At 40.9% G+C, this 24,132-nt stretch overlaps 1 protein-coding gene across 1 annotated transcript; it reads left to right on the top strand.

The window, feature by feature from the left end:
- The first annotated feature begins 3,273 nt into the window (after nt 1–3,273).
- Nucleotides 3,274–23,758, top strand: LOC137255929 (SWI/SNF-related matrix-associated actin-dependent regulator of chromatin subfamily A-like protein 1). The gene is made up of 17 exons (XM_067793529.1): nt 3,274–3,353; nt 4,159–4,731; nt 4,920–4,970; nt 5,749–5,932; nt 6,906–7,056; nt 8,212–8,373; nt 8,593–8,658; nt 9,300–9,437; nt 10,132–10,211; nt 10,400–10,532; nt 13,558–13,628; nt 15,044–15,146; nt 16,040–16,225; nt 17,235–17,335; nt 18,907–18,994; nt 21,481–21,613; nt 22,810–23,758. Exons 2-17 carry the CDS (start codon nt 4,182–4,184, stop codon nt 23,016–23,018), a joined length of 2,406 nt encoding a protein of 801 aa, XP_067649630.1. The 5' UTR covers nt 3,274–3,353; nt 4,159–4,181; the 3' UTR covers nt 23,019–23,758.
- The last annotated feature ends 374 nt before the right edge of the window (nt 23,759–24,132 follow it).

Here is a 24,132-nt window from a genome sequence, read left to right as displayed (position 1 = left end):
AATGTAAAGATTATATATGCAATTAAATGTAATATCCGCCCTCGGATTTTAACTGACATCTATACGACGCAGATTCGGCTGAACCAGTCTATACGAGTAGTCGCATGTAAGGTTCTTTGCTGCAGGCTATAAATCTTTTCATATATTTATTGTTTAAAAGTACCTAGTCGAGTTTTTTTTCCCCTTTAGCAAAGTACAGGCATTAAGACATAGTGGAATGAAACCGTTTCAGTTCACATGTACTGGAACGATATGATAGTCGTTCGTCGCGACATCGTGAGTTCGATTCTCCACTTGGATATCATGTGTGAAGTCCATTTCTGGGCCGGTGGGGTAGCCCAGTGGTTCTTCAAGCCAAAGACTCGGGTTCGATTCCCCATTTGGATATCATGTGTGAAGTCCATTTCTGAGTCGGTGGGGTAGCCCAGTGGTTCCTCAAGCCAAAGACTCAGGTTCGATTCCCCACTTGGATATCATGTGTGAAGTCCATTTCTGAGCCAGTGGGGGCGGTGGTTCGGTGCGGTAGCGCAGTGGTTCCTCAAGCCAAAGACTCAGGTTCGATTCCCCATTTGGATATCATGTGTGAAGTCCATTTCTGGGCCGGTGGGGTAGTCCAGTGGTTCCTCAACACAAAACCTCAGGTTCGATTCCCCATTTGGATATCATGTGTGAAGTCCATTTCTGAGCCGGTGGGGTAGCCCAGTGGTTCCTCAAGTCAAAGACTCGGGTTCGATTTCCTACATGGATACAATGCGTGAAACCCGTTTCTGGTGCCCCCTACCTCGACATTGCTGGAATATAACTAGGGGCGGTGTAAAACCATACTCACTCACTAATTTTACAGGACTGCTGTTCCAGTCTCAGTATATATTTGGGACCTTTATGTCCGTTATTTTGTTAACTGAAACCATGATCAATTATATGTGTTGGAAAGTACTTGTCAAGATACATAACTGCTTGGCAGAAGAAAGGATGCATAACAAAATTGATTTTGATAAAACGGATGACAAACATTATTAAAACGGTAAATGTTGCTCATATGTCATTTTAAGCCACTATACATCTCTCAAAGTTGCGAGTTTAGTATATTCACTGAGTAATTCATAACGGGATTTGCAAGGAATAAAGTGGAAGTTTGACCCTTGGCTCTTTCCGTACATAAACACTAACACTAAAGTCTAAAAGAAACGTTACCTTCCTTTTTTCATGACAGGGGTACCTATCTTGTGGTACGCGTGGATGTCCACTTCTTGACCTGTCTGCGGTGACCCCAGTCCATCTGTAGCACCGATTAAACCTTTTAACCCTGGTATCCAGCTGCCAACAGCATTGTATAGCGATCCCATCTGTACAGCCCCACTGGTTCTTTCTCTCACTCTTCATGAGTTAATCGTGGCATTTTTGTTGTACGTGAGTATCATATCAAGCAGTCTGGTCTCTCTTTATACCTCACAGAACCATTCTACGCATAAAATGCAAATACTGCTTGAATGCTGCTACGTTTTGGCTATTAGGATTGCTATGGGTACACAGAAAATGAAAAAAAATGTTACTTTGCAATAAAAAAATAATTATCTAAATAATTTTAGATGTTCCTAAATACTTTTTACAACATCAAAGACTTGTTTACTTCTTTTCACTAATGCAAATCAATATTTTGAAGAAAGGAGCAAGCACATGCTCCGAAAAGTCGTGTTATTCACAATAAAGCCGTTGACATCCACAAGTCTTGCCTTTCTTATGCATCCCACTTCTACATGCCCTTCAAATGTTTGATGTTATAACACCAACTTCGGATTCAAGAATGCACATCCCCGCTTTTGGCCTGCAACTTTATTTAATGAAAACGAGTGAAAACAAAGGGGCGATCCCTCCTCTTTCTCAAGAGTGCGATCCCATAAAGTCACTCACTACAGTTTGATGAAGATGAATGGTTGAAAGGGGTTTTACACCGCTTTTTTGAGTATCCCAGTGACATCACGAGATAAAAGCTGCAACCAGAAGGGAAAGTGAGTGAGTGAGTGAGTAAGTGAGTGACGTTTACCCCGCTTTTAGAAATATTCCAGTTATACCACTTGGTGGGGGACACCAGAAATGGACTTCACACATTGCGCCCATGTGGTGAATCGAACCCAGGTTTTCGGCGTGACGAGCGAACGCTTTAACCACAAGGCTACTGCTCGTTGCCTCCGATCTTTACCTTTAGTTAAACCACAAAACACAGGCACAGGATGTAACGGAGTTAACGTGAATTGGTTAAATGCACTAAATCACTAAATATACGGCTGGGTATTCATGCAAATCCCCTTAAAAGCGGGTGATGAACAATACTCCCGTACCAAAACCTGGCCACATTTAACGATAATTCTCAGTTCTCAAAATGTGACAGCAATAATTCATGACGAAAGAAGTGAAATGTTTGTGAGTTTTGGCAATGAGCACAAACCTTACCCTCTTTCAAATTTCTTCCTTGGAAACGCAACACACTTTTTAAATTCCAGATAAAACGTAGTAGCATATAAAAAGGTTGCGCAGTATTTATTGGAAGGTAGCTCTTTTAACTTTGGAATAATTTCTTTATCCGTCATAACTCAAAATGTTCTTTTAACCGTCAATATGGTATGTATTTTGCCTTGGGTGTAATAAAATTCCATTCTGTTCTGGTAACTCTGGTGGCGGCGGGGTAGCCCAGTGGTTAAAGCGTTCGCTCGTCACGCCGAAGACGAGTTCGATTCCTCAAATGGGTCCACGCCTACATGTTGTTGAAATATTGCTACAGCGGCTTAAAACCATATTCACCCATTCTACTAAATCATTTCTCCAGAAGTCGTCCACCTGAGTAGCCTTTCGGTTAAGTGATGCCTGTCCCGCAGATACAATAGGCTCGATTTCGTAATGGGTATTTCTCATCTATAATATTTGTAAATGCGAGGTAAACACGAGCATCTTCAATAGTCACCGAAGCGTGCATAAACATTATTAAAACATTTCTTGTCATTCAGACTTTCTTCTGGCTCACATGTCTTATGAGTTTACTTGAGTCAAAGAAAGCAGATCGAAAGAGAATCAAACAAGGGGAACAGTGTTCACGGAAAATTGATAAGATTAACGATTGCATTGTCCAGTTACCACTTCCACAAACAAATGTAATCTATACATAGGGAGATCACTGACTACATACTAATTTTGGACGGCTTTTTGTATCGTTAATACATTAAACAGATCTACCATTCTTATTTTTCCTATCGGATTTTAACGACATTACCAAACCGGAAATACTCAGGAAAACGACAATCATGGCGGCAAAAACGAAAGTTGACCGCATTCAGCAAATGTCATGGGCTGATTTCTATGTATGCCGAGAGTGGTTTGAGTTTATTTTGATTGGATGTGTCATAATGTTTTGAATATGTATCTAGCTGTCTAGCTGCAGTCGTCAGTAATTACTGCCATTAGGGAGAGTTGCTAAAGTTGCAAATATGGAACAATATTACCGAACATATTGCAGTTACAAACATGCAAATGATGTCATTGTATCATAGCAAATCAAAATGAAAGTTAAATCATATAAGCGTGATGACAGGTCATCGGTGAAAATAATTACGAGAGTACATCTTGCTATATTGATGCAAAGACGTATATTCAATTATTCATACGGTATGATATACGTTTGTGATTGATGACAATCGTGTGATAAAAATAGGATAACATCCCGTTAGTGGCGTCACCTATTTTCGTGGTATTTTGATCGTACTCTTGTCTTTAAAAAATTTGATAGGGACCGTGTGCAGTTCACATAAAGCTAACTGGATGTGGCATGCTGTCATGTGAATCTCGCATTACACAAGTGAAGTGGCACCCCTGTCATCAGGGTTAGTTTTATCAAGATTTATCCGACTGTGCGTTGTTTACCCATAACTCTGCCCAGAGTCCTAGCCCCTCGGTACCCTTTCTGATCAAGCACCTGTCTACAATATTTCAGGTTTGGTAGATTTAGCCAATTTTTACTCAAATGGTCACATATTAACATTCCTTGTTCCCAGATAGCATTTATAGTTGACCCAACATTGGCAAACTTTGGGTCAATGTTGGGCCAACTATGAATGCTATCTGGGTTTTCAGTGCTAGTTAGTTTTATATTTTGAATTTCATTTCCAGCATTCCTACTATTAGTTGCATCAATGGAGAAAAGTGGCCTCACAGATGAACAGAAGAGAAAGATAGAAGAAAACTGCAGACGGGCCTTGGAGAGACGGCAACAAAGGAGTCCACAGAAAGCATCTCTTCCTGTTCAGACTGTCACTACCACCAATATCATTAAGCCACCACCTCAGTTTCCAGGGTACAAAGGACAAGCAAGCAGTGTAGTCCAGGCAGCTGCAAGATGCAGTGAGACAAACTCATACCAGCATAGTTCAAAACCCCCTTCTTCATCTCTCGGATCATTAGCCTCAGATAAAGCATCACTTCACAGTAAACAGTTTCAACAGTACAGCTATTCCAGTTCTGCTGTGCAGAACAAATATAGTGGATGGAAAAATGCCAGAACCAGTTCCTCCAGCACTTATCAGTCTGGAGCTAAGAAAGATCCTGTGTCGGCTAAAGTGTTCTATTCCTCAAATGTAGTGAAAGGACATTGTGTGTTGGAGTCAAGGGAAAGGTTCCGTGTGGAAGTTGGCTATCATGCAGGACTGGTGGAGATCTTTAAATCCCTCAACACAAAATTATATGGTTTGTTTCTTGGAATGTTTTTAATGTTTTATTTTCATGTCATGTTAGATTAAAGAAACTCATTTCTTCTCGTCGTAAACATAGAGTATGTTTTACCCAAACCTGCCAGTTTGGGTTGACATCATCTGTAGGTTCATCTAATATTTTACATTGACAGTATTACACTGACAGACATTATTCTCTTCCAGATGCTGTCAGTAGAAAGTGGAGCTTTAAGCTGGAAGATTATGACAACTTACGTGAGTATCAGATAGGTGCCTCATTGATTAGTTAGCATTTCACAAACAACAGTGAACTGTACTGGGTTTCAAAGTAGACTTTTAGCAACCTACTAGACTGGTCCGTGACAGTCTGGTTTCAGACTGGTCTTCAGAAACCATGCTTGTCGTAAAAAAACAAAAACAAAGAGGATCAAGGGTTTGTATCAACACACAAGTGATCAATAACTGAACTATGAGGTCCATACTCGATTGTTTACAGACTGCTGTCATATGGCAGGAATGTTGTGTGAAAAAACAAACAAAAAGTCACTTTACACCCCATAAATCACTGTTGTATTGAGTTGCAATTATTATAAAATTGTTATAATTTTAGTGTTAAGAATTCAGTAGAAGTCATAACCCTGTGTTTTTAACAATAGTTAATTGTCATGAAGGTGTTACTGTCATATGTGTGTAGTGGTGTGGAAGTTGTTCCCTTTTAACCTTGTGCTCAAGTATGTTTGGGAATCTTCTGGAACATGATCAATTTATTTTGCAGTGTCTATGACATCCTAGAAGGTTTTTGAGACTGTAGGTGGGAGGACAGGGGGCAGGTACGTGCCTCGGTGTGTCCCCTGAAAAAACCGGGTCTGGAGCCCCTCCACAGGGCTGTACACTATACTCTCTATTTATGTTAGTCTTTATACAATGTATATTGCTGTGAGTCAGCTGAAAGCCCACGTCCAGCTGGAGCCCCTGCCCAGGGCTGTACACTTTACTCTCTGTTTATGATATCTACATAAGCTGTATTTTGCAGTGAAGGCTGTGGGTCCTCTGAAACCCCAGGTCCAGCTGGAGCCCCTCCCCAGGGCTGTTCTACAGATGTTTGCCAAGCAGCTCCGGGGCATCTATGAGTCCAACGACATCCCTGATGCTGACCTCTCCAAGGTCGATTCTGTACTGGTCAATGCCCTCATGCCCTTCCAGCGACTTGGTGTCAGGTAATAGCAGGGAGTTGAAGAGGTAGTGCCAAGAATCACAGACTGGAAGGTGGAAATATAGTGGAAATTGAGAATACAGTGGAAATTTTGAGTGACTGTATCATGTTCCTGTTGAATTTACTAAGCTACACTATCATATCATAATGCCGGTCATATATACAAGTAAGATAAAATATACTGATAAAACGAAAACCTGTAATCTTTTTAGCATATTGGGTGCAGAACTTTTATGTAATTTGTTTTGGCAAGTATTGGTGTTTTGTTAGTTTGCAACTTTGGCCTCATATGAACAAAACCATGTCCTTTACTTGATATATTCACATGTGAAGGTCATTATTAGTTTGTTATGGTAGGATTGAGATAAGCCTTCACTGTTTTCAGTGTTGAACTATGTTAACTGCAACCTCGGTATCTCCAGGGCATACGTTTTGATAAATCTCCACTATACCCTTGATGCATCTGTGGCGCTGCCCGATGAATTTATTACCTCCCTAGTCTGTCTTTTATCCAATCATCTGTCTATGTTGGGAAGTTAAGTGAACCAATTACAGAACACTTTTGCTTTTATAAATTATCTAACCGATTAAACCCTTGGCAGTATAAATGACGCAGAGGTACTCTGAAGAGGTCAAAGGTGTTCTTTCATATATTTTGTCAGTTTGTATGATTTTCGCAAAATGTGAGATGTCTGCGAACAACCTTCTCAGATGAAAGTGCTGTCAGTGTTGACTCTGGCAAGCTCAGAAGCAACTGTCTCTTAGCTGTGAGACTGCTGAGCGAACAAAGGGAGGTAATAAAATTACCGGACTGAGCTGTAGATGCATCAAGGGTATAGTGGAGAGTCATCTGAACATGTACCCTTGAGATATCGAGAATGTGTTAACTGTGGATAAAACTGAACACCAGTAAATTTGGAACTGAAAGCTCATATGCTTGAAATGGCAGGTTATGTCTTGTACATTTGTACTTGCAGTTTCGCCATTCACAAGCAAGGCCGAGTGCTGCTTGCTGATGACATGGGTCTGGGAAAGACAATACAAGCCATCTGTGTTGCAGCCTACTATCGCCATCTATGGCCTCTGTTGGTGGTCTCCCCTTCCTCTGTTAGGTTTGACTGGGCTCAGGTAAGTCTCTATTTCATATATATTAATCAAATTAATCTCTTTAGTCATCAGAATATGTAGTGAAAGGATTCCTTGGTCTTTAAGGGTAAAGAGCCTTAAGGAAGGGGAGCACATGATATGATATGTATCCTGATAATACAGGTCTGATACGATTTGTTTCCCAATAGAGTAATTTCTTTTCACAATGTTGTATTCTCTCCCTTTTTGATTGGTAAGCTCAAGCCAACTTTCACTCTGCAGATTCTGAAACATTGGACAGTCACTTAAACTGATTCTTTAGAAGTTTCTGATAAAATTCACACATTTTTGTATCCAAGTAACTTGTATTGTAATGAAGGCAAGCAGATGTATTCGGTACAGGAGATAGAAAATGATGTATTGTATTATGAGTCTCATATCGTACACCGTATTGCTGCGAAGGTGTCTGAAATGGAGGAGGTAGTTTCTTAAATTTGGAGGAATTTGGCATTACGTTTGACAATATGATTTGTGAAATCAGCCTCTGACCATGCTAAAACATTGTCTCTCTGACAAGTCCATGTAGAACCCTGTTTACTTGGACCTCATATATCTGGAAGCCCTGCCATCTGGACTATTTGTAGTTGAAGGAAACTCACCTTCAGTCATTTTACTCAATTAGCCAGACTCTGCGCTGCTGACCCGTATGGGGAATTTCCAAACCATTTCCATAGATTTTCCTTGGAAAATGTTCCTATTTACCTGAGGGAAAGATCTGTGCACACATGCATGTTACGTGCCACATCTGTACTGTTTATCGTGTGACTAAGTATATTCATTGTTAATCTGTCAGCTGGGTTTGATATGAATTAATTAATTACCCACTAATGACAAGTTTCACTTCACTTGTTAATTAGGATTTGGCATGTGTGAGAACATCTCATCAGTATTGATAACACATGTAAATTTAATATTAGATAAACTACATTATAACTGTACTGTATGTAATGTCTTGGCACATTCCTGTAGTGGTATTGGGCATAATGGCAAATCAGACCATTAAACGCAATGTGTTTTCCTAGTTTGATTAACCAGACGCCTCGCTATCCGGATGATTTTCGAGTGTAACCAAAATGTCTGGATAAATAGGGTTTGACTATACTCCCCACACTGTAGTTACCATGTGGTGTGATGCAGCAAATACGGCGGTGGATCCCTAGTCTCGACCCCCAGGAGATCAACGTTGTGGTGTCTGGCAAGTCCAGTTGTACTTCGGGGCAGGTAAACATCGTCAGTTACGACATTCTGGCACGGAAGGCTGAAGACTTCAAGAAGAAACACTTTCAGGTGGTCATAATGGTGAGGAGGAGAGTGTGCTTATGTTAGCTTCTGTAATCAGTTCTCTTTTCTTTGTTATAGCTCAGTTGGCAGATCAGACTTACTGATTATGGTCAGGATGTTATCATGTTCCACTTGCATTGATCGATGCTCATGCTGGTAATTACTGTATTGTTTGATCCAGACGCGATTATGTCTTCGGGAATCAGCTGTGTTGATGTTTATGTTGTTTCATTCAAGGACGAGTGTCACTTTCTGAAAAACTTCAAGACTGTCCGGACCAAAGCTGCTCTGCCAATACTTCAGGTCTGTGTGTTGTCTTGTGTTTTGTTGTGTGAGGTAGTGTGGTGTGGTGAGGTGAAGTGTGTGGTATGCAGTTTTGTGTGGCGTGGCGTGGCGTGGCGTGGCGTGGCGTGGCATGGTGGTTTGTGTGGCATGTTTGGTGTGGTAAGGTGTGGTGTGGTGGGTTGTGTGGCATGTGTGGTGTGGTGTGGTGGGTAATGTGGCATGTGTAGTGTGGTGCAGTGTGGTGTGGTGAGGTGAGGTGTGTGGCATGGTGTGGTTGGGTGTGGTGTGGTGTGGTTGGGTGCGGTGAGGTGGGTTGTGTGGCAGGTGTGGTGTGGTATGTGGTGTGTGTGCTGTTCTGGTGTGTGGTATTGTGTGTAAGGTTTGTGGTGTGGTGTGGTGAGTGTGATGTGTGTCATGGCATGGCATTATTCTTGCATTGTTTGACAGCGTGTGGCATGGTGCGACGTGTGGTGTGGTGTGTTCATGTGTGGTGTTGTGTGGCAAAGTGTGTGGTGGAGTGGTGTGATTGGTTGACATACCATCTTTTGTTGCTGAAAGTGTAGTGTTTTTGTCATGTGTTGATAATTTCACATCACAAAAGACAATCAAGTAAGAAACACCCTGTATTCACTCCATGTAGTCACATGATCTCTTGTCAGAGTGCAAGGAAGGTATTGTTGCTGTCGGGGACGCCGGCCCTGTCTCGTCCGTCAGAGCTGTACACACAGATTGTTGCTGTGGTTCCTTCGCTCTTCAAGTTCCATGACTTCGGTGTCCGCTACTGTGATGGAAAACAGGTAAATGGAAGATCCCTTAGCCGAGAATTACTGTTTATGTGGTGTAATCTGAGACTTGATCCAGTTATGATTATTGGTGTGTCAACCTCTTACATGAACTGACATGAGCTTGTGTTGTTCACACAGTACTGACAGGTGTCAGCAATATTTCCACAGGCTCTTGGCTCACCAACATATGCTCAGTCTTTTGTTGTTACAAGATTTGCACATGCTGTTGCTATTTCATCATTGTATACACACTGTTGTTCATTTGTGTTGTTGTTGTGCTGTTGTTGTTTATTTGACATTTGCACAGGCTGTTGTTGTTTTAGCAATGTTTTAACAGGGTGTTTTTTTAATAAATTTTGCACATGGTCTTGTATCAATAACATTTGCTCAGGCTGATGTTTATTCAACATTTTCACACACCTTTTTCAGTAGTATTTGCAGAGGCTATTGTTGTTTCAGCACATTTGCACAGAGTGTTGTTGCTTCAGCAGTATTTACTCAGGCTTTTATTTTGTAGCAATATTTGAAAAGATTGTTGTTTCAGCAACATTTGCACTGGCTGCTGTTTCAGCAACATTTTCACAGGCTGTTGTCTATTCAATGTTTTTACAGACCTTTTTCAGTAATATTTGCAGAGTCTGTTGTTGTTTCAGCACATTTGCATGTGTTGTTTCAGCTATATTTGTACAGACTACTGTTGTTTCAGCAACCATGGGGCTGGGACTTTTCGGGGGCATCCAACATGGTGGAGCTGCAGCTGCTGCTGGAGGAACGGATTATGATCAGGTGAGACGAATGAAACTGTTCTTTGTCAGTACGAGGTGATATCATGTCTCTCCTCGGGCCAATCTCATATTATTAACTGGTTGCTGTCTTTTACTAAGAATAGATTGAAGTGCAGGGTTAGACATCAAACATCCTATCAAATTCTTAAATATCTGAGGGTCAGTTAAAATTGAAGTTCCTGGTTGTAGACGACAGAAGAAGGATGTGTTGTCACAGCTTCCCGCTAAGGTTCGACAGATGGTGTTGCTGGATCCGCAGTCCATCAAGTCCAATAAAGACCTGAAGAACTCCTCTAAACTCCTGGATCACAAGAACCTCAAGGTGAACGTTTGAAACTTTTGAGAGGGCAAAATTGCCACTGTCTCATTGGCCTGGGGCTATTGGTTGGGCCATTGACTGTGGAGATTTATTGGCCCAGCTGGAATTTTACTGGCCACAGCTCCAGTAAATCTCCACAGTCACTGTCCCGACTGGCTATCCAATTTTCATGAGGTCATTTACTCAATCCGCCAGTCTCTCCAGAATGCAAGATTATGGCTTGACAAAAATGTTCATCATATTAGCAGCTTAATGATGGAACCTGTCTCTACATTCACATTTCGGGCTAGTGAATTTTCGGCATACCTAGCCTGACTGGCTTGCAAAATTTGGAAACTATTTTGCCCAACACTGGGCATGGTGGGCACTCTGTCTAAGGTGCCAGGCTAATGATCCAGTAAGCATGAGGTGACAGCATCGAGCCCACCTGTCACTGGGTGTAAAAGTCTTGGAGTGAACATTACGTGCAGGCTCCCTCAGTGTTGTCACAACCCCAAATCTTCAGTACATAACTCTGTGCGCTTAAAGGTCACATGCAACGTAAAACACAACTTTGCAGATTCTTGTACCTTTCGGTATGCATTTACCGAAACAAATCTTAAAAAATGGCAAGTCAACCTATAAAGTTGAAAACAAACGCGATGAAAAAAAAGCCCGCGAAATCGGAGTTCAAACGTTTCACTAAATTCCCCCCAGCGCTGGGGGGAAAACTGGTTCCAACAGATGTGCTGCGCTGCGCCCGTGACGCATGCGCAGTGAATAGGTTCGCGGAGCTTGAAACAGTATGCATGCCCAGCGTCTTAGGTTGTGAGCAGTAGTCTAATCTTGGTTGTGTACACAAACAAGTAAATAATCTACTCGTTACGTAAAAAAACTTGTTGATTGTGGTAAGCAGTCTCTGTCACAGAGAAAGCTCAGTGTCTGGTTTATTCACACCTATATGTCTGCCTGCCTGTCTGCTAAAGACAACATGCAATACACAGCTTCGATCATTGACCACGTGCAATTTGAACTTAACACCTATCAGACTATACGACATAAAGAAAATAAGTTGATTTATGACTCGTGCACCCGAGTCCCCTGTCTGCCACATTATGTAATTAGGCACGTGTGATACACATGACATGTTTTTATGTCTGTGGGTTGCAAACATACTACATTCGTTTTTTTCGGATGACTGGATCTGACGGAAACTGGTGCAAACTCTTGTCAGTTTCAAGTCCTGCTTTGTACTTGGACGAATGACAGATTCCAGTAGTTTATCATCTCTGCTGAAATGATTTTTGATTGGATCGAGCGCAAATTCCGAGAACATGTATTTTCCAAACCCAACATCTCTACATTCTTCATGGATAACGGCTTCTTTTAGTGCATATGATTTTGTTTGACAACAGTATATGAATCCATACTGAAACGACGCATCAAGTACACAAAAAGAAGTTGTTATCCATACAGAATCTTACTTTCTTGTGACTGGCTATACTTCTAAAATGCCCATCAAACAGATCATCTTTCTGTACACACAATGAACCGTTAGCATATCAGCAAATGAAACAGCCAATCGGAAGCCTTCGTTACACTTGAGTGCATATCCAACAGCTATGACTGGGTTCGGTCTCCCGAGGGCTTCGTGTCGGGGGAAGTAAGCCCAAGTACAAAATATTGCACTTTTGAATCGCGATTGTACGCTTATAATTTTGTTTATTTGTTTTTTTAAAAGCAGCAATGTATATTGTATGTCATGAATAAGTGATAAATGTGTTTTAATTATGTTTGATTTTTTGGTTGCATGTGACCTTTAAAACAACCTACAAATCCATTGGTAAATAACCCGATGGTGGCTACATAAATGCATGCAAACACCAAGTTGCAGGTACAGCAACATGCGGTAAATTTGGACAATGTACTGTCACTATGTGCCCCAGTACACCCAGCTGTGAATAGGTACTTCTTAAGGATGGAATAGCCACGTTAACTTGGTGCATCTAAAGGCTGCAAGAGTTGTATGATCCCCAGGGACTTGAGATTGATAAAATGGTGTACCGTTTGAGTTTGACATCCAATGCTCAAGGGAAATCAAAGCGCCATTGAGCAACTCAGCTGGATATTTGTGCTGTACAAATATATAGAAAGATGTCATGTAATATAAATAACAGTGTTGTGTCATTTTTGCGGGCAAGATCCCCTCAGCTCTTGTCAGCACCATGTCGCCTTTCATAGGTTTCACCAAAGAAATAAATGTCTTAGCATCATTTTTTCTCATTTCTCCCTCATTAGACGGACCCGTGAAGGTCCCGGGGTAGAATGGGCCTTCAGCAACCCACGCTTGCCAAAAAAGGTGACGTAAGAGGCAACTAATGGGTGGTTAGGTTCTCTGACTTGGTTGACACATGTCATTGATTCCAAATGCACAGATTGTTGTTCATGTTGTTGATCAATGGCTTGTCTGGTCTAGACTTGATTATTTACAGACCGCCGCCATATAGCTGGAATATTGCTGAGTGCGGCGTAAAACTAAACTCACTGACACACATGTTGGTATTTTCTTGGGCTTGTTGGTAAATTCTTTCTAATGTCTCACTTTGGATTATCCCATCATACAAAACTGACTCTGTGATTGTCAAATTGGCATAAACAAACAACAACATAATCTCTTTTTACTGTTGACGGTAATTTTAAAGTCGTCTTTTGAATTGATGGCATGAATTTAAGTTTCCGTCAGCTGGGTGAAATTATTATTCAGGGCCAAGATTTTTGAGGCTCTCTTAGTGCTTAGATAGTTGTAAGTGCCATACATGAACATTAACTTACAGCTATCTTAAAAACTTTGAAAATCTAGAGTCAGAAGATTTTGGTAAGCATTTTTCCAGAGTTGGCGTCATAGTGCAAGACATACAGTGGTGTTTGAAATTAGGCATCAATGATGACATTTTTTACATGAATAAATATTTATGCTTTAAAGGAAACATGATGTTGAAATTTGTCAATTCTGTTTTCAATATCAACATTACCACCTTTACTGTTTCAGGGGATGGAGAGACGAGGAGCCTTGCTAGAGTACTTCCATCATACCTGCACAGCAAAGACCAAAGCTGTCAGGTGGGGATCTTATCATGAAAAATGAAAATGCTTATCTTGAAACATCCTATGATGCTTCCGTTTCACAAAACAATCGTAGAGCAAAGATGGTCGTAACTCCCATACTTTAAGATAAACTGTGACGCTTTGAGAAACAGGGCGCTGGAAACGGCCCTTTACCAGCATTTTCATTTTTGAACAAAATATTTACTGTATAGTTTCTGAGAAAATTCTGGCTCAGAGTTCAGACAGATGTCAGTTTTATGAATACCTCAGCTTAGCCCTAATACCTCCTGCACACCTTGTCACCTGTCTTATTATATAGGACAGCCCTTGTAGCAAAAGCACTATGTTTGTAACGATGTGGTTTTACAATCCAATAGATCCATCAGCAAAGGCCAGAAGTGTGGAAAACAGCTGAAGCCTTTATATTTCTCAGAATCTCTCCTTAAGCTGAACCATCGCATTTTATAACATACCGGTAAACCTGTTAGCTTATTGCCTGTGTTTATTAAACACAGCTCTTAAGATGTTATGACTCTCAAGTCTGAAATGCGAAAAACTAGCCATTCCTGGTATTCATTTTGTGTGAATTTACCCTGACTCTCTTTGATTTGAGTAAGTTTAGTTTCACTCCACTTTTAGCAATATCATGGTAGGGCTACCAGTAATGGGCTTCACACCTTATACCCATGTGGAGAATTGAACGCAGGTCTTCAGCGTGAGGAGCGAACGCTTTTAATCTCTGGGCTTTCTCTCAGACAGACAGACAGACAGACAGACAGACAGACAGACAGACAGGCAGACACCTGATTTATGAAGTATATTTTCAGTTGAATACTTTTCACTACAGCACTTGTGTAAGACAAAGTGATTCTTTAACAGATTTTGCAACAGTAGCAAAGTTACTCATGAATTCAAGTACAGCTCAACCTGGTTATAGTAACACCTTCTGTACATAGAAAAATATTGTGTTATAACCAGGTTGGCCTAAATAACAGGGCCTGGCTGACAGGGTGTTGACTGACGTAAGCTAATAAATGGGATATTTTAGTCCAGTTAATTTCTTTTAATTAATTAGTATCTTTGTGACAATAGTTGAGGGAGTCTTCACCGGTGAAGGTCCCGGGGTAGAGTAGGCCTTCAGCAACCCATGCTCGCCATAAAAGTTGACTGTGCTTGTCTTAAGAGGCGACTTACGGGATTGGGTGGTAAGGTTCGCTGACTTGGTCAATACATGTCATGTGTTCCCTATTGTGCAGATCGATGCTCATGCTGTTGATCACTGAATTGTCTGGTCCAGACTCGATTATTTACAGACTGCTGCCATATAGCTGGAATATTGAGTGTGGCATAAAACTAAACTCACTCACTCACTCACTGAACGAGTCCTCTCAAAGTATACCTCAAGAAAGAAACTTGTTCTATATTTTCAGAGACTACATACTTGACATGTTAGAGTCAGATAAGAAGTTCATTGTGTTCGCCCATCATCAGGAGATGCTGGATGCTGTTGAGGATGCCATCGTGTCATGCAAGGTAAGTAACATTCAGAGGATGCCATTGTGTCTTGTAAGGTAAGTAACATTCAGAGGATGCCATTGTGTCTTGTAAGGTAAGTAACATTCAGAGGATGCCATAATGTTGTGCAAGGTAAGTAACATTCAGAGGATGCCATTGTGTCTTGTAAGGTAAATAACATTCAGAGGATGCCATTGTGTCTTGTAAGGTAAGTAACATTCAGAGGATGCCATAATGTTGTGCAAGGTAAGTAACATTCAGAGGATGCCATTGTGTCTTGTAAGGTAAGTAACATTCAGAGGATGCCATTGTGTCTTGTAAGGTAAGTAACATTGAGAGGATGCCATTGTGTCTTGTAAGGTAAGTAATATTCTGAGGATGCCATCGTCTTGTAAGGTAACATTGAGAGGATGCCATTGTGTCTTGCAAGGTAAGTAACATTCAGAGGATGCCATTGTGTCTTGTAAGGTAAGTAACATTCAGAGGATGCCATTGTGTCTTGTAAGGTAAGTAACATTGAGAGGATGCCATTGGTAAGTAACATTCAGAGAATGCCATTGTGTCTTGCAAGGTAAGTAACATTCAGAGGATGCCATTGTGTCTTGTAAGGTAAGTAATATTCTGAGGATGCCATTGTGTCTTGTAAGGTAAGTAACATTCAGAGGATGCCATTGTGTCTTGTAAGGTAAGTAACGTTGAGAGGATGCCATTGTGTCTTGTTAGATAAGTAACATTCAGAGGATGCCATTGTGTCTTGTAAGGTAATTAACATTCAGAGGATCTGATTGTATCTAGTGAGGAAACAGACCCGGAAGGTGGTGGATCAGCCTTGTGGTGAAAACATGCATGAAAGTACTAGGAGATATTCTAGGCATAACATTGTGTTCATTTGTCTTGTTTTGAATATTCAGAATGGCCCCGAGTTTATTCGTATCGATGGCAAGACTTCCTCTGAGCAGCGGAACATCTACTGTGGGAGGTTTCAGACCAGTGAGTCTGTGAGGGTAGCTGTCCTGTCCATCACCGCCGCCAATGCTGGACTCAACATGGCAGCTGCCTCTGTTGTCGTGTTTGCCGAACTGTTTTGGAACCCAGGGGTACTTCTATGATGGCTATCTGAGAACATTCAAAACATATATTTTCTGCATCCTCATACAATATCAGAATGAAATGATCTTTAAGTCTACCATCGGCAGTTTGTCAAACCTAAACATTGTTTTTAAATGTAGTTTTACAGGTTAGTGTAAAGTATAGCGATCTATGACAGTGCTAGATCTGGCACAGGTCCCAGCCAGAATGTCAGTGGTATGCGTATGTAATGTGTGTAAGGGATCGTTCATAATTTATGATGCTGTGGAGGAGGAGGATTTTTATGGAGAAGCATGTACAATGTGAATGACTCATTTGCCCCACACATTTATGTACAAACTAAATGACCCCAACCTGCATGTCCTGTGTAAAATCAATGCTCCCCTTTCCCTTCCCATAATGTTTGATTATAATATTGTTCACAGTCACTGTCCTGACTGGCTAGAGAATTTTAATGGGGTCATTTTGTAAATATATCACTTGCTCTGACTTGTACAGTTATAATGCACTTTTTAATCATGCAAGATTATGGCTTGATAAAAATGTTCATTACCTTATCATACTATTTATGATAATGGACGACTGCTGAGTCTAACAACCATCTTTGCTGAGAGAAGAGATTTTATAGGTGTCTCAGAGTCTTCATTTTTTCAGTCTTGCATTGTGCTTCAGGCATTTTTTTATTGCTTTTACAGATCCTCCAAACCAAAATGTGAGGAAAGCATAAAAAAATTTAAAAAAATTTTTTTTTACCATTAAATGCTACCAACCTGATAACAGAATTATAAGCAAATTTTACCTTTCAAATATTTGCTGGCTCAGGGTGGTAATTAGAGAGAAAGTTAATACCATGGGCTGTCAGCTGGCAGCTGTGATATAGTCAAGTGTGCAAAAACAACTTCATATTCCCCTCTTTTTTCTGCCTACTGACCTAATCATTTTTGAAAAAAATATCTGTAAACCTAGTATTTGAAAAAGGCCTCACAGTTCAGCATGGGTTGTATATGTTGTCTTCAGATCCTGGTTCAAGCAGAGGACCGGGCTCACCGTCTGGGGCAGATGGACTGTGTCAATGTCCACTACCTGGTTGCCCAGAGAACTGCAGATGACTATATATGGTATGAAGTTAACATTGACAAACCTCTTTTATGTCATGAGTAAGATTTGGTAAGATTTCAAGTTTGAATGATCTGTGAAGATCTGGGTTAGAATTTATCTTCAGTAACCCATGTTTGTTGTAAGAGGAGAGTAATGGGATAGTGTGGTCAGGCTTGCTTACTTGGTCGATACATGTCATTGTATCCTAATTCCATAGATTGATGCTCATGTTGTTTATCACTGGATTGTATGGTCCAGACTTTATATTTACAGACTGCCGCCATAATTAGGGAAATCTGTTTCTCTGTAAATTCATGTGTACCTTTATGTTTAAAACATGCACCATTAATCAGTTATCAGTGGAACATGTATTAAATATCACAAACTATGTTTTTTTGTTATGTGACATGGGATCCTGTGAAATCTTTATATAAAAATATGCAAGCATGTTTGACTGTGAATTTCCACAGCATGCATCACAGTACATACTCTTAAACTAAGAACTGAATATGTTAATGATTTGTCACTCTTACAAGAATGACAGATGAAAAATATTGTTGATTTATTTCTCAAAAATTGACTAGCACTTTGTGCAAATTAGACACATAACTAGGTTGCACTTTGTTACATTAGGTTGCACCAGTGCAAGTAACTAAATTGAGCTCTGCAAGATGTTCAGAGGTTTAGGTCTCCATTCACACATGGATACAATGTGTGAAGCTTATTTTTGGTGTTTCCTGAGATGATATTGCTTGGATATGGTTGAAAGCATCACAAAACATTATTCATTTATTTGCTTTGTCTACACTTTATGTCAAAGTGCAAAATGATGGAAGAAATGTTTCCCTGGTATGTGCATGCCAATATTTCACCTTTGAAATATATATATCTAATATCATAAGCATAAGTATTTCAGTTCATTTTTGTCCTAAGCTTTGAATAGCTATGGCTTCGAATGATTGCTATTTATGGCCATGTCTCGGCTATGACAGCTCCTGTAAACAGGGATCAGCTGCATCTCTGTGTTGCTATGGCTTCATGGGTACTACATCACAGAAACATCTGATGTTTGAACACACTACATTGCGAGTGGAATTGGACTGGTGCATCTTGGTTTTTGTCTTAGGTTGCACCAGGTGCAAGTAGGTATCTATCTTAGGTTGCACCTGGTGCAAGTAGGTTAGCTTCTCTTAAGTCGTACCATGCTGGTTTGACCTTTAGTCTATCCCACCACCCTTTCATGAGGTAAGTAGGTATCTGTCTTAGGTTGCACCTGGTGCAAGTAGGTTAGCTTCTCTTAAATTGTACCATCCTTTCATTAAGAAGTATTTATTGTTAGTGTAACACTGCTTCTTACTTAACTTAAATTGCTTCTTTCCCAGTGTTAGATAATTCTACGTATAATCGACACCCTTTCCTTTGTTCGTTGTGGGGTAGTCTCATAGTTAGAGTGTTACCTCGTCACATCAAAGGTTCGCATGGGATTCCCCACATGAATACAATGAGTGACGAACATTTTTACTGACCTCCGCCATGATATTGCTGAATATATCATTAAACCAAGCTCACTCGCTGCTGTATTTGTTTCCAGGCCTCTCATACAGAGCAAGCTGGAGGTGCTGAGTAAGGCTGGGCTTACGAAGGACAACTTCTCAGAGGCAGATACCACACACATGAAGGTGAACTCACAATTCACGTAGATATCCTAGAAATCTATAATTGGGAGTTCAGTCTAGGATAAGAGGTAAATGCTTAAGAGTCCAGGTGGCTGTTTCACTAACCGATCTATCTTACCAAGTTAGGCCAATTTGACAATCATCTCATCTAAAAGTTATGCCCTTCCACTAAACAATTTAAGGCTGATTGTAGCTGGTGCTGATCTTACTATCTGATCCTAGTTTAGTTTCTAGCAAGAGATATAAAAATAGTTCCAGTCATGAGTTATCTCCCTTTGTATGGTCTACAGACAATGGAATTCCAGTAGTTTTGGAATTACAGTGGAAGCTGTGTAATTCGGACTCGACTGGGACAAACGTTTGTGTCCTAATTACAAGGAGTCCGAATTGGACTGGTGAGGGTAAAGAGTTAGCTCCCTTGACCAGGAGATACGCATGCACCTGGAGATACTAAATGAATAAATGAACAAGTAAACAAGTAAACATGTACTGTATAGATTAATTTGTTTATTCAATGGTTTGATTGACAGCATGGCCATGCTTTACTTGCGAAAATAGTCCCTCAAGTTGGTTTGTTTGTGTTGTGCAAACTGCCGATTCAGTACAAAGGTTTGCGTCACTGTTTCTAACGACAAAGTACATTGCAGCATTCTGTCATCATAGGTCTGAACAAAATACTTGATTTTCTGTAGCATCTGAAGCACATCAACATGGGACTCATTCAGCATTGTGTTATCGGGCTCCTCGGGCTGATTGTCATCGTCATCGTCCAGTGTCACACTCTTAGTCACACTCATGTGTGAAGCAATCATTTCACGTTCCCAATCTTCATCTGATGGATTTTTCGTTGGAATGTCATTGTCAAAAGTCACATGCTCATCCTCAGTCACATCTGACCTCACGAAGGATATCAGCAAAATCGCATACCATCAAAATGACACTGAGTGAGTCATGTCAGCTTGCTGAACTGCTTTGTTAATTCCTTTTGTTTAATTGGTTATCATCTCACCTGGTAATCCATTTGAAGTCGGTAATCGGCTGACTACAAAGCACTTCCGCCTCAGGCAGTCTTGCTATTCTGAGTTAATTAGCAATGTTGTCATAGTAAATTACCTTGAAGGGCAGAGATTTCAGTCCGAAATCTGAGTTACATGAAGTCCGAGTCAGTAATGATATGTAATGATAACTTAGTTCACTTCTGCCGGAACCAACAATTCGGTCCGAATTATATAGAAATCCGAGTTACTCAGGGTCCGAGTAAGGCAGCTTCCACTGTAGTTGTAAACATGAAGAGGAAACTTACAATGAGTGTCCGACAAAGAGCAGTTTTTCTCCTTAGGAATTATAAGTTCATGTTGATGAAGGGGTCCAGCATCACGTCCCAAGGCATGATGAGGTATCCTGTACTTCGCCATAAACACATTATCTAGTGTATCTACAATCTGTGAACAGTTTGGAAAAACACGCTCACAGTGTAAAGCTCACACTTGCAAGTGGAAGTGTACATGTTTGTTTCTCAGTGATTAGTTTTAGCTATCTGAAGTTAGTCATGTGCAACTTAGAATTCATCCTCGATATCTCCAGGGTATACGCTCCGATAAGTCTCCACTATACCCTGGACGCATCTACGGCTCTGCCCGATAAATTTATTACCTCCCTTTGCTGGCTCCGCCTTCTCACAGTAGCCAATCAGCTAGGCAGCTGTTATAACCGAGCTTGCTAGTGTCAACAAAGGCAGCGGTCGCAACTGCGAAGGTTTGCTCGCAGTGCGTCCCACATTTAGAGAAATCATACAAACAAATTGACAGGTCCGAAACTTTAAAACAACATATGAAAGAACGCCTTCTACCTCTTCCAGAGAACCTCTGCATGGTTTCTGTTGCCAAGTATAATCGGTTAAATAATTAAAAAAACGAAAGTGAGTTGTAATTGGTTTGCTCATCTTCCCAGCGTAGACACCTGACTGGATCAAAAGACAGTCAAGGAAGGTAATAAATTTATCGGGCAGAGTCGTAAATGCGTCCAGGGTATAGTGGAGACTTATCGGAACGTATACCCCGGAGATATCGAGGATGCTTAGAGTTGAGATCTTTATGATTGACTTGGCTAAGATCGGTTAGTGGAGTGGTATGATGATCATAACATCATGCGAAGATTTGGATTTCAGGCTTTTACATTCAGTTGGCAGAATGGCACCTACATTTTACTCTGCATCAAGGTGACATGCTTTGATAAGACTGAAGATATTGATCAGATCTGGCATTATGCCATACACATTCTTGCAGACATATCCCCATGCTCTTTTAGCTCAGCTTGACATCTTTAACATTAATATTTGTGGGTATCGCAGAAATAGGAAACACCTTCCTGTATGTGATTTTGTTTATAGGAGTCTTGGTCTGAGGTTAAACACTAGCTGTTGTTTTGATGGAGTCCAGCTCTAAGTTTCTTGATTATGTCGTAATAAATAAACAACATGTTATGTGTAGGATTCTAGGTCTAAGGACATCATGGGTTACTTTGAGGATTCCTTCATCGAGGAAGACAAGGAAGAAGGTGATACACGGGATGCAGAGTCTACTAAACCGTCAACATCTCCAGACAAACAGCAACATAGAACAGGTTGAAAACCTTGAGATAGACTTTGATGAGATATGTACAGGAGGTTCATATATTTGGACATATTTTGGGTTGCTCAGTTCTCTGCAAACTCTACTGCTCATCCTTCACCCACTTACTGCTTCTCCAACTCACCCCTCCCCTCATTCACCCTTCCCCTTTACTCACCCTTTCCCCTAATTACTGCTACCCCAACTCACCCTTCTATTACTCACCCATCCACCAACTCACCCCTGTATTACTCACCTTTCTGCCAGCTTACTGCTCCAACAGCTCACACTGTTACTGACCCATGAAGGTCCTGGGGTGGAATAGGCCTTCAGCAACCCATGCTTGCCACAAAAGGCGACTATGCTTGTCGTGCGAGGTGACTAATGGGATTGATTGGTTAGACCCACTGACTTGTTTGACACGTCATTGGTTCCCAACTGTGCAGATCGATGGTCATGTATAATCACTGGCTTGTCTGGTCCAGACTCGATCATTTACAGACCACCGCCATATAGCTTGAATATTGCTGAGTTTGGCGTAAAACTAAACTCACTCACTCACTCACTCACTCACTCACTCACTCACTCACTCACTCACTCACTCACACTGTTACTACTTACTTTTCCTCTTGCTCACCTACTTGCTGCTTCCCCAACCCATCCTCAGCTACTTACTGCTCACCCAACTCACCTCTCTATTACTCACCCCTGTATTAGTCACCCATTCACCAACTCACCCCTCTATTACTCACTATCCACCAACTCATCCTTCCCTCTACTCACCCTTTCCACTGCTTACTGCTTCCCAACTTGCTATCTACTACTCACCTTCATTTCTCCCTGCTAACCCTTCACCTTACTCACCCTTCCCCAACTTTGTGCTTCCCAACTCACCCTTCTACTCATCCTTCCTCTACTCATCTTTCTCCTACTCACCCTTCCCCATGTTACCCCTCTACTATTAACCCTTCCCCTAACTCGCCCTTCCCATTACTTACTGCTTGCCCTGTTCACCCTGCTACAACTTACTCTTCCCCAACTGACCCTTCCTCCAGCTCATCCTTCCCACTACTCACCCTTCCCCTGGTTACTCCTCTTACTCACCTTATCCCCCAACTCACCCTTTCCCCAAACAAACCCTTTCTCCAAACACACCCTCCAACTTCTCACCCCTTCCTCTCTCAAACGCTATTCAAATCCTTCTTTCAGAACACAGTGGTCGTCAGTCAAATCTTGACCAGTTCTTTGTGCCAAAGAGTGACAACAAGGCCTCACAGGACTCAACCACCCATCGTGACGACTTTGATTCAGATGACTTCTATGACAACTTTACCAGTGAAGACATGTTGGCTCTTACAGATGATGTGGACTGGGATGAGGAAATTCATGAGCCTGACCTTAAAAAGAGAAAGCTATGAATAGAGATGTAGAAGCTCAGAGGTTGTGGATGGTCTAGTCTGGATGGTGTTCCTACCTATTTACCAGTTACCAGAATTGTGTTCATCTTTTGACACTCTCAGATGGACATGATATGTATGGATAAATGAGTCTCAGAAGGCAGTACCAGTCAGATTGTTAAAACTGATGACATTTTAAAACACTGTCAGTTGAGCAGTATGTACTACGAGTATCTCATGTCAATAAGCCTTCAAACACTGTCAATTGAGTAGAATGTATGGATAACTGAGGTCAAAGGAATCCTCTAGCCGTAGTGTTTGGGAAGGCCATTTTAGACACGTGTTGGAATGTATGGATAAGTGAGGCCTCCTTACATTGGACATAAACCCATCTTTTAGCTCCTGGATGAGTGCAAACATATAGATAAATTCTGTCGGTAATGTTAATGCCAGTTCTGTTTTTTCAACGTTTTCAACGTTAATGCCTTGTCATCATATGTGTAATGTAAATGTGATAAAAATTATGCATGTTAAAAAATTATGCATGTCATTAAGTACACTGTCATGTGTATATATACTGTCATCCAAAATATTTGAAAATAAATGGTGCTGTAATACTTTCGTCATGGGGATGCATGTATGACATATTGAAATTATTACATGGGAATAATTTGTAAATGTACATGCAAGTGCTATGTTTTCGCTGTGAATTTGTAAAATTCTGCATAACAATTAAAATTAAAACTGTGATATGTAACTTTGGATTAGTCATTAGTGTAGACAGAGTCAACAGAGGATTATTTCTGAACTTCCAAACTGATACTTGCTCACTGATTGGCATGGTCCTGTGATGCTCACACCATCCTCTACTGATTGGCCAGGTGTATGGAATTCCACACAATCAATCAATCAGTGGCCAGATCCAAGGAGGCCCGCACTATTCTCCTTAGATTGGCCAGGTGTATGGAATTCCACACAATCAATCAATCAGTGGCCAGATCCAAGGAGGCCCACACTATTCTCCTTAGATTGGCCAGGTGTATGGAATTCCACACAATCAATCAATCAGTGGCCAGATCCAAGGAGGCCCACACTATTCTCCTTAGATTGTCCAGGTGTATGGAATTCCACACAA

Source organism: Haliotis asinina, chromosome 11 (genome assembly GCF_037392515.1).
Source record: "Haliotis asinina isolate JCU_RB_2024 chromosome 11, JCU_Hal_asi_v2, whole genome shotgun sequence".
Taxonomy (NCBI): Eukaryota; Metazoa; Mollusca; class Gastropoda; order Lepetellida; family Haliotidae; genus Haliotis; species Haliotis asinina.
This window is presented reverse-complemented; position numbering and strand designations above follow the sequence as displayed.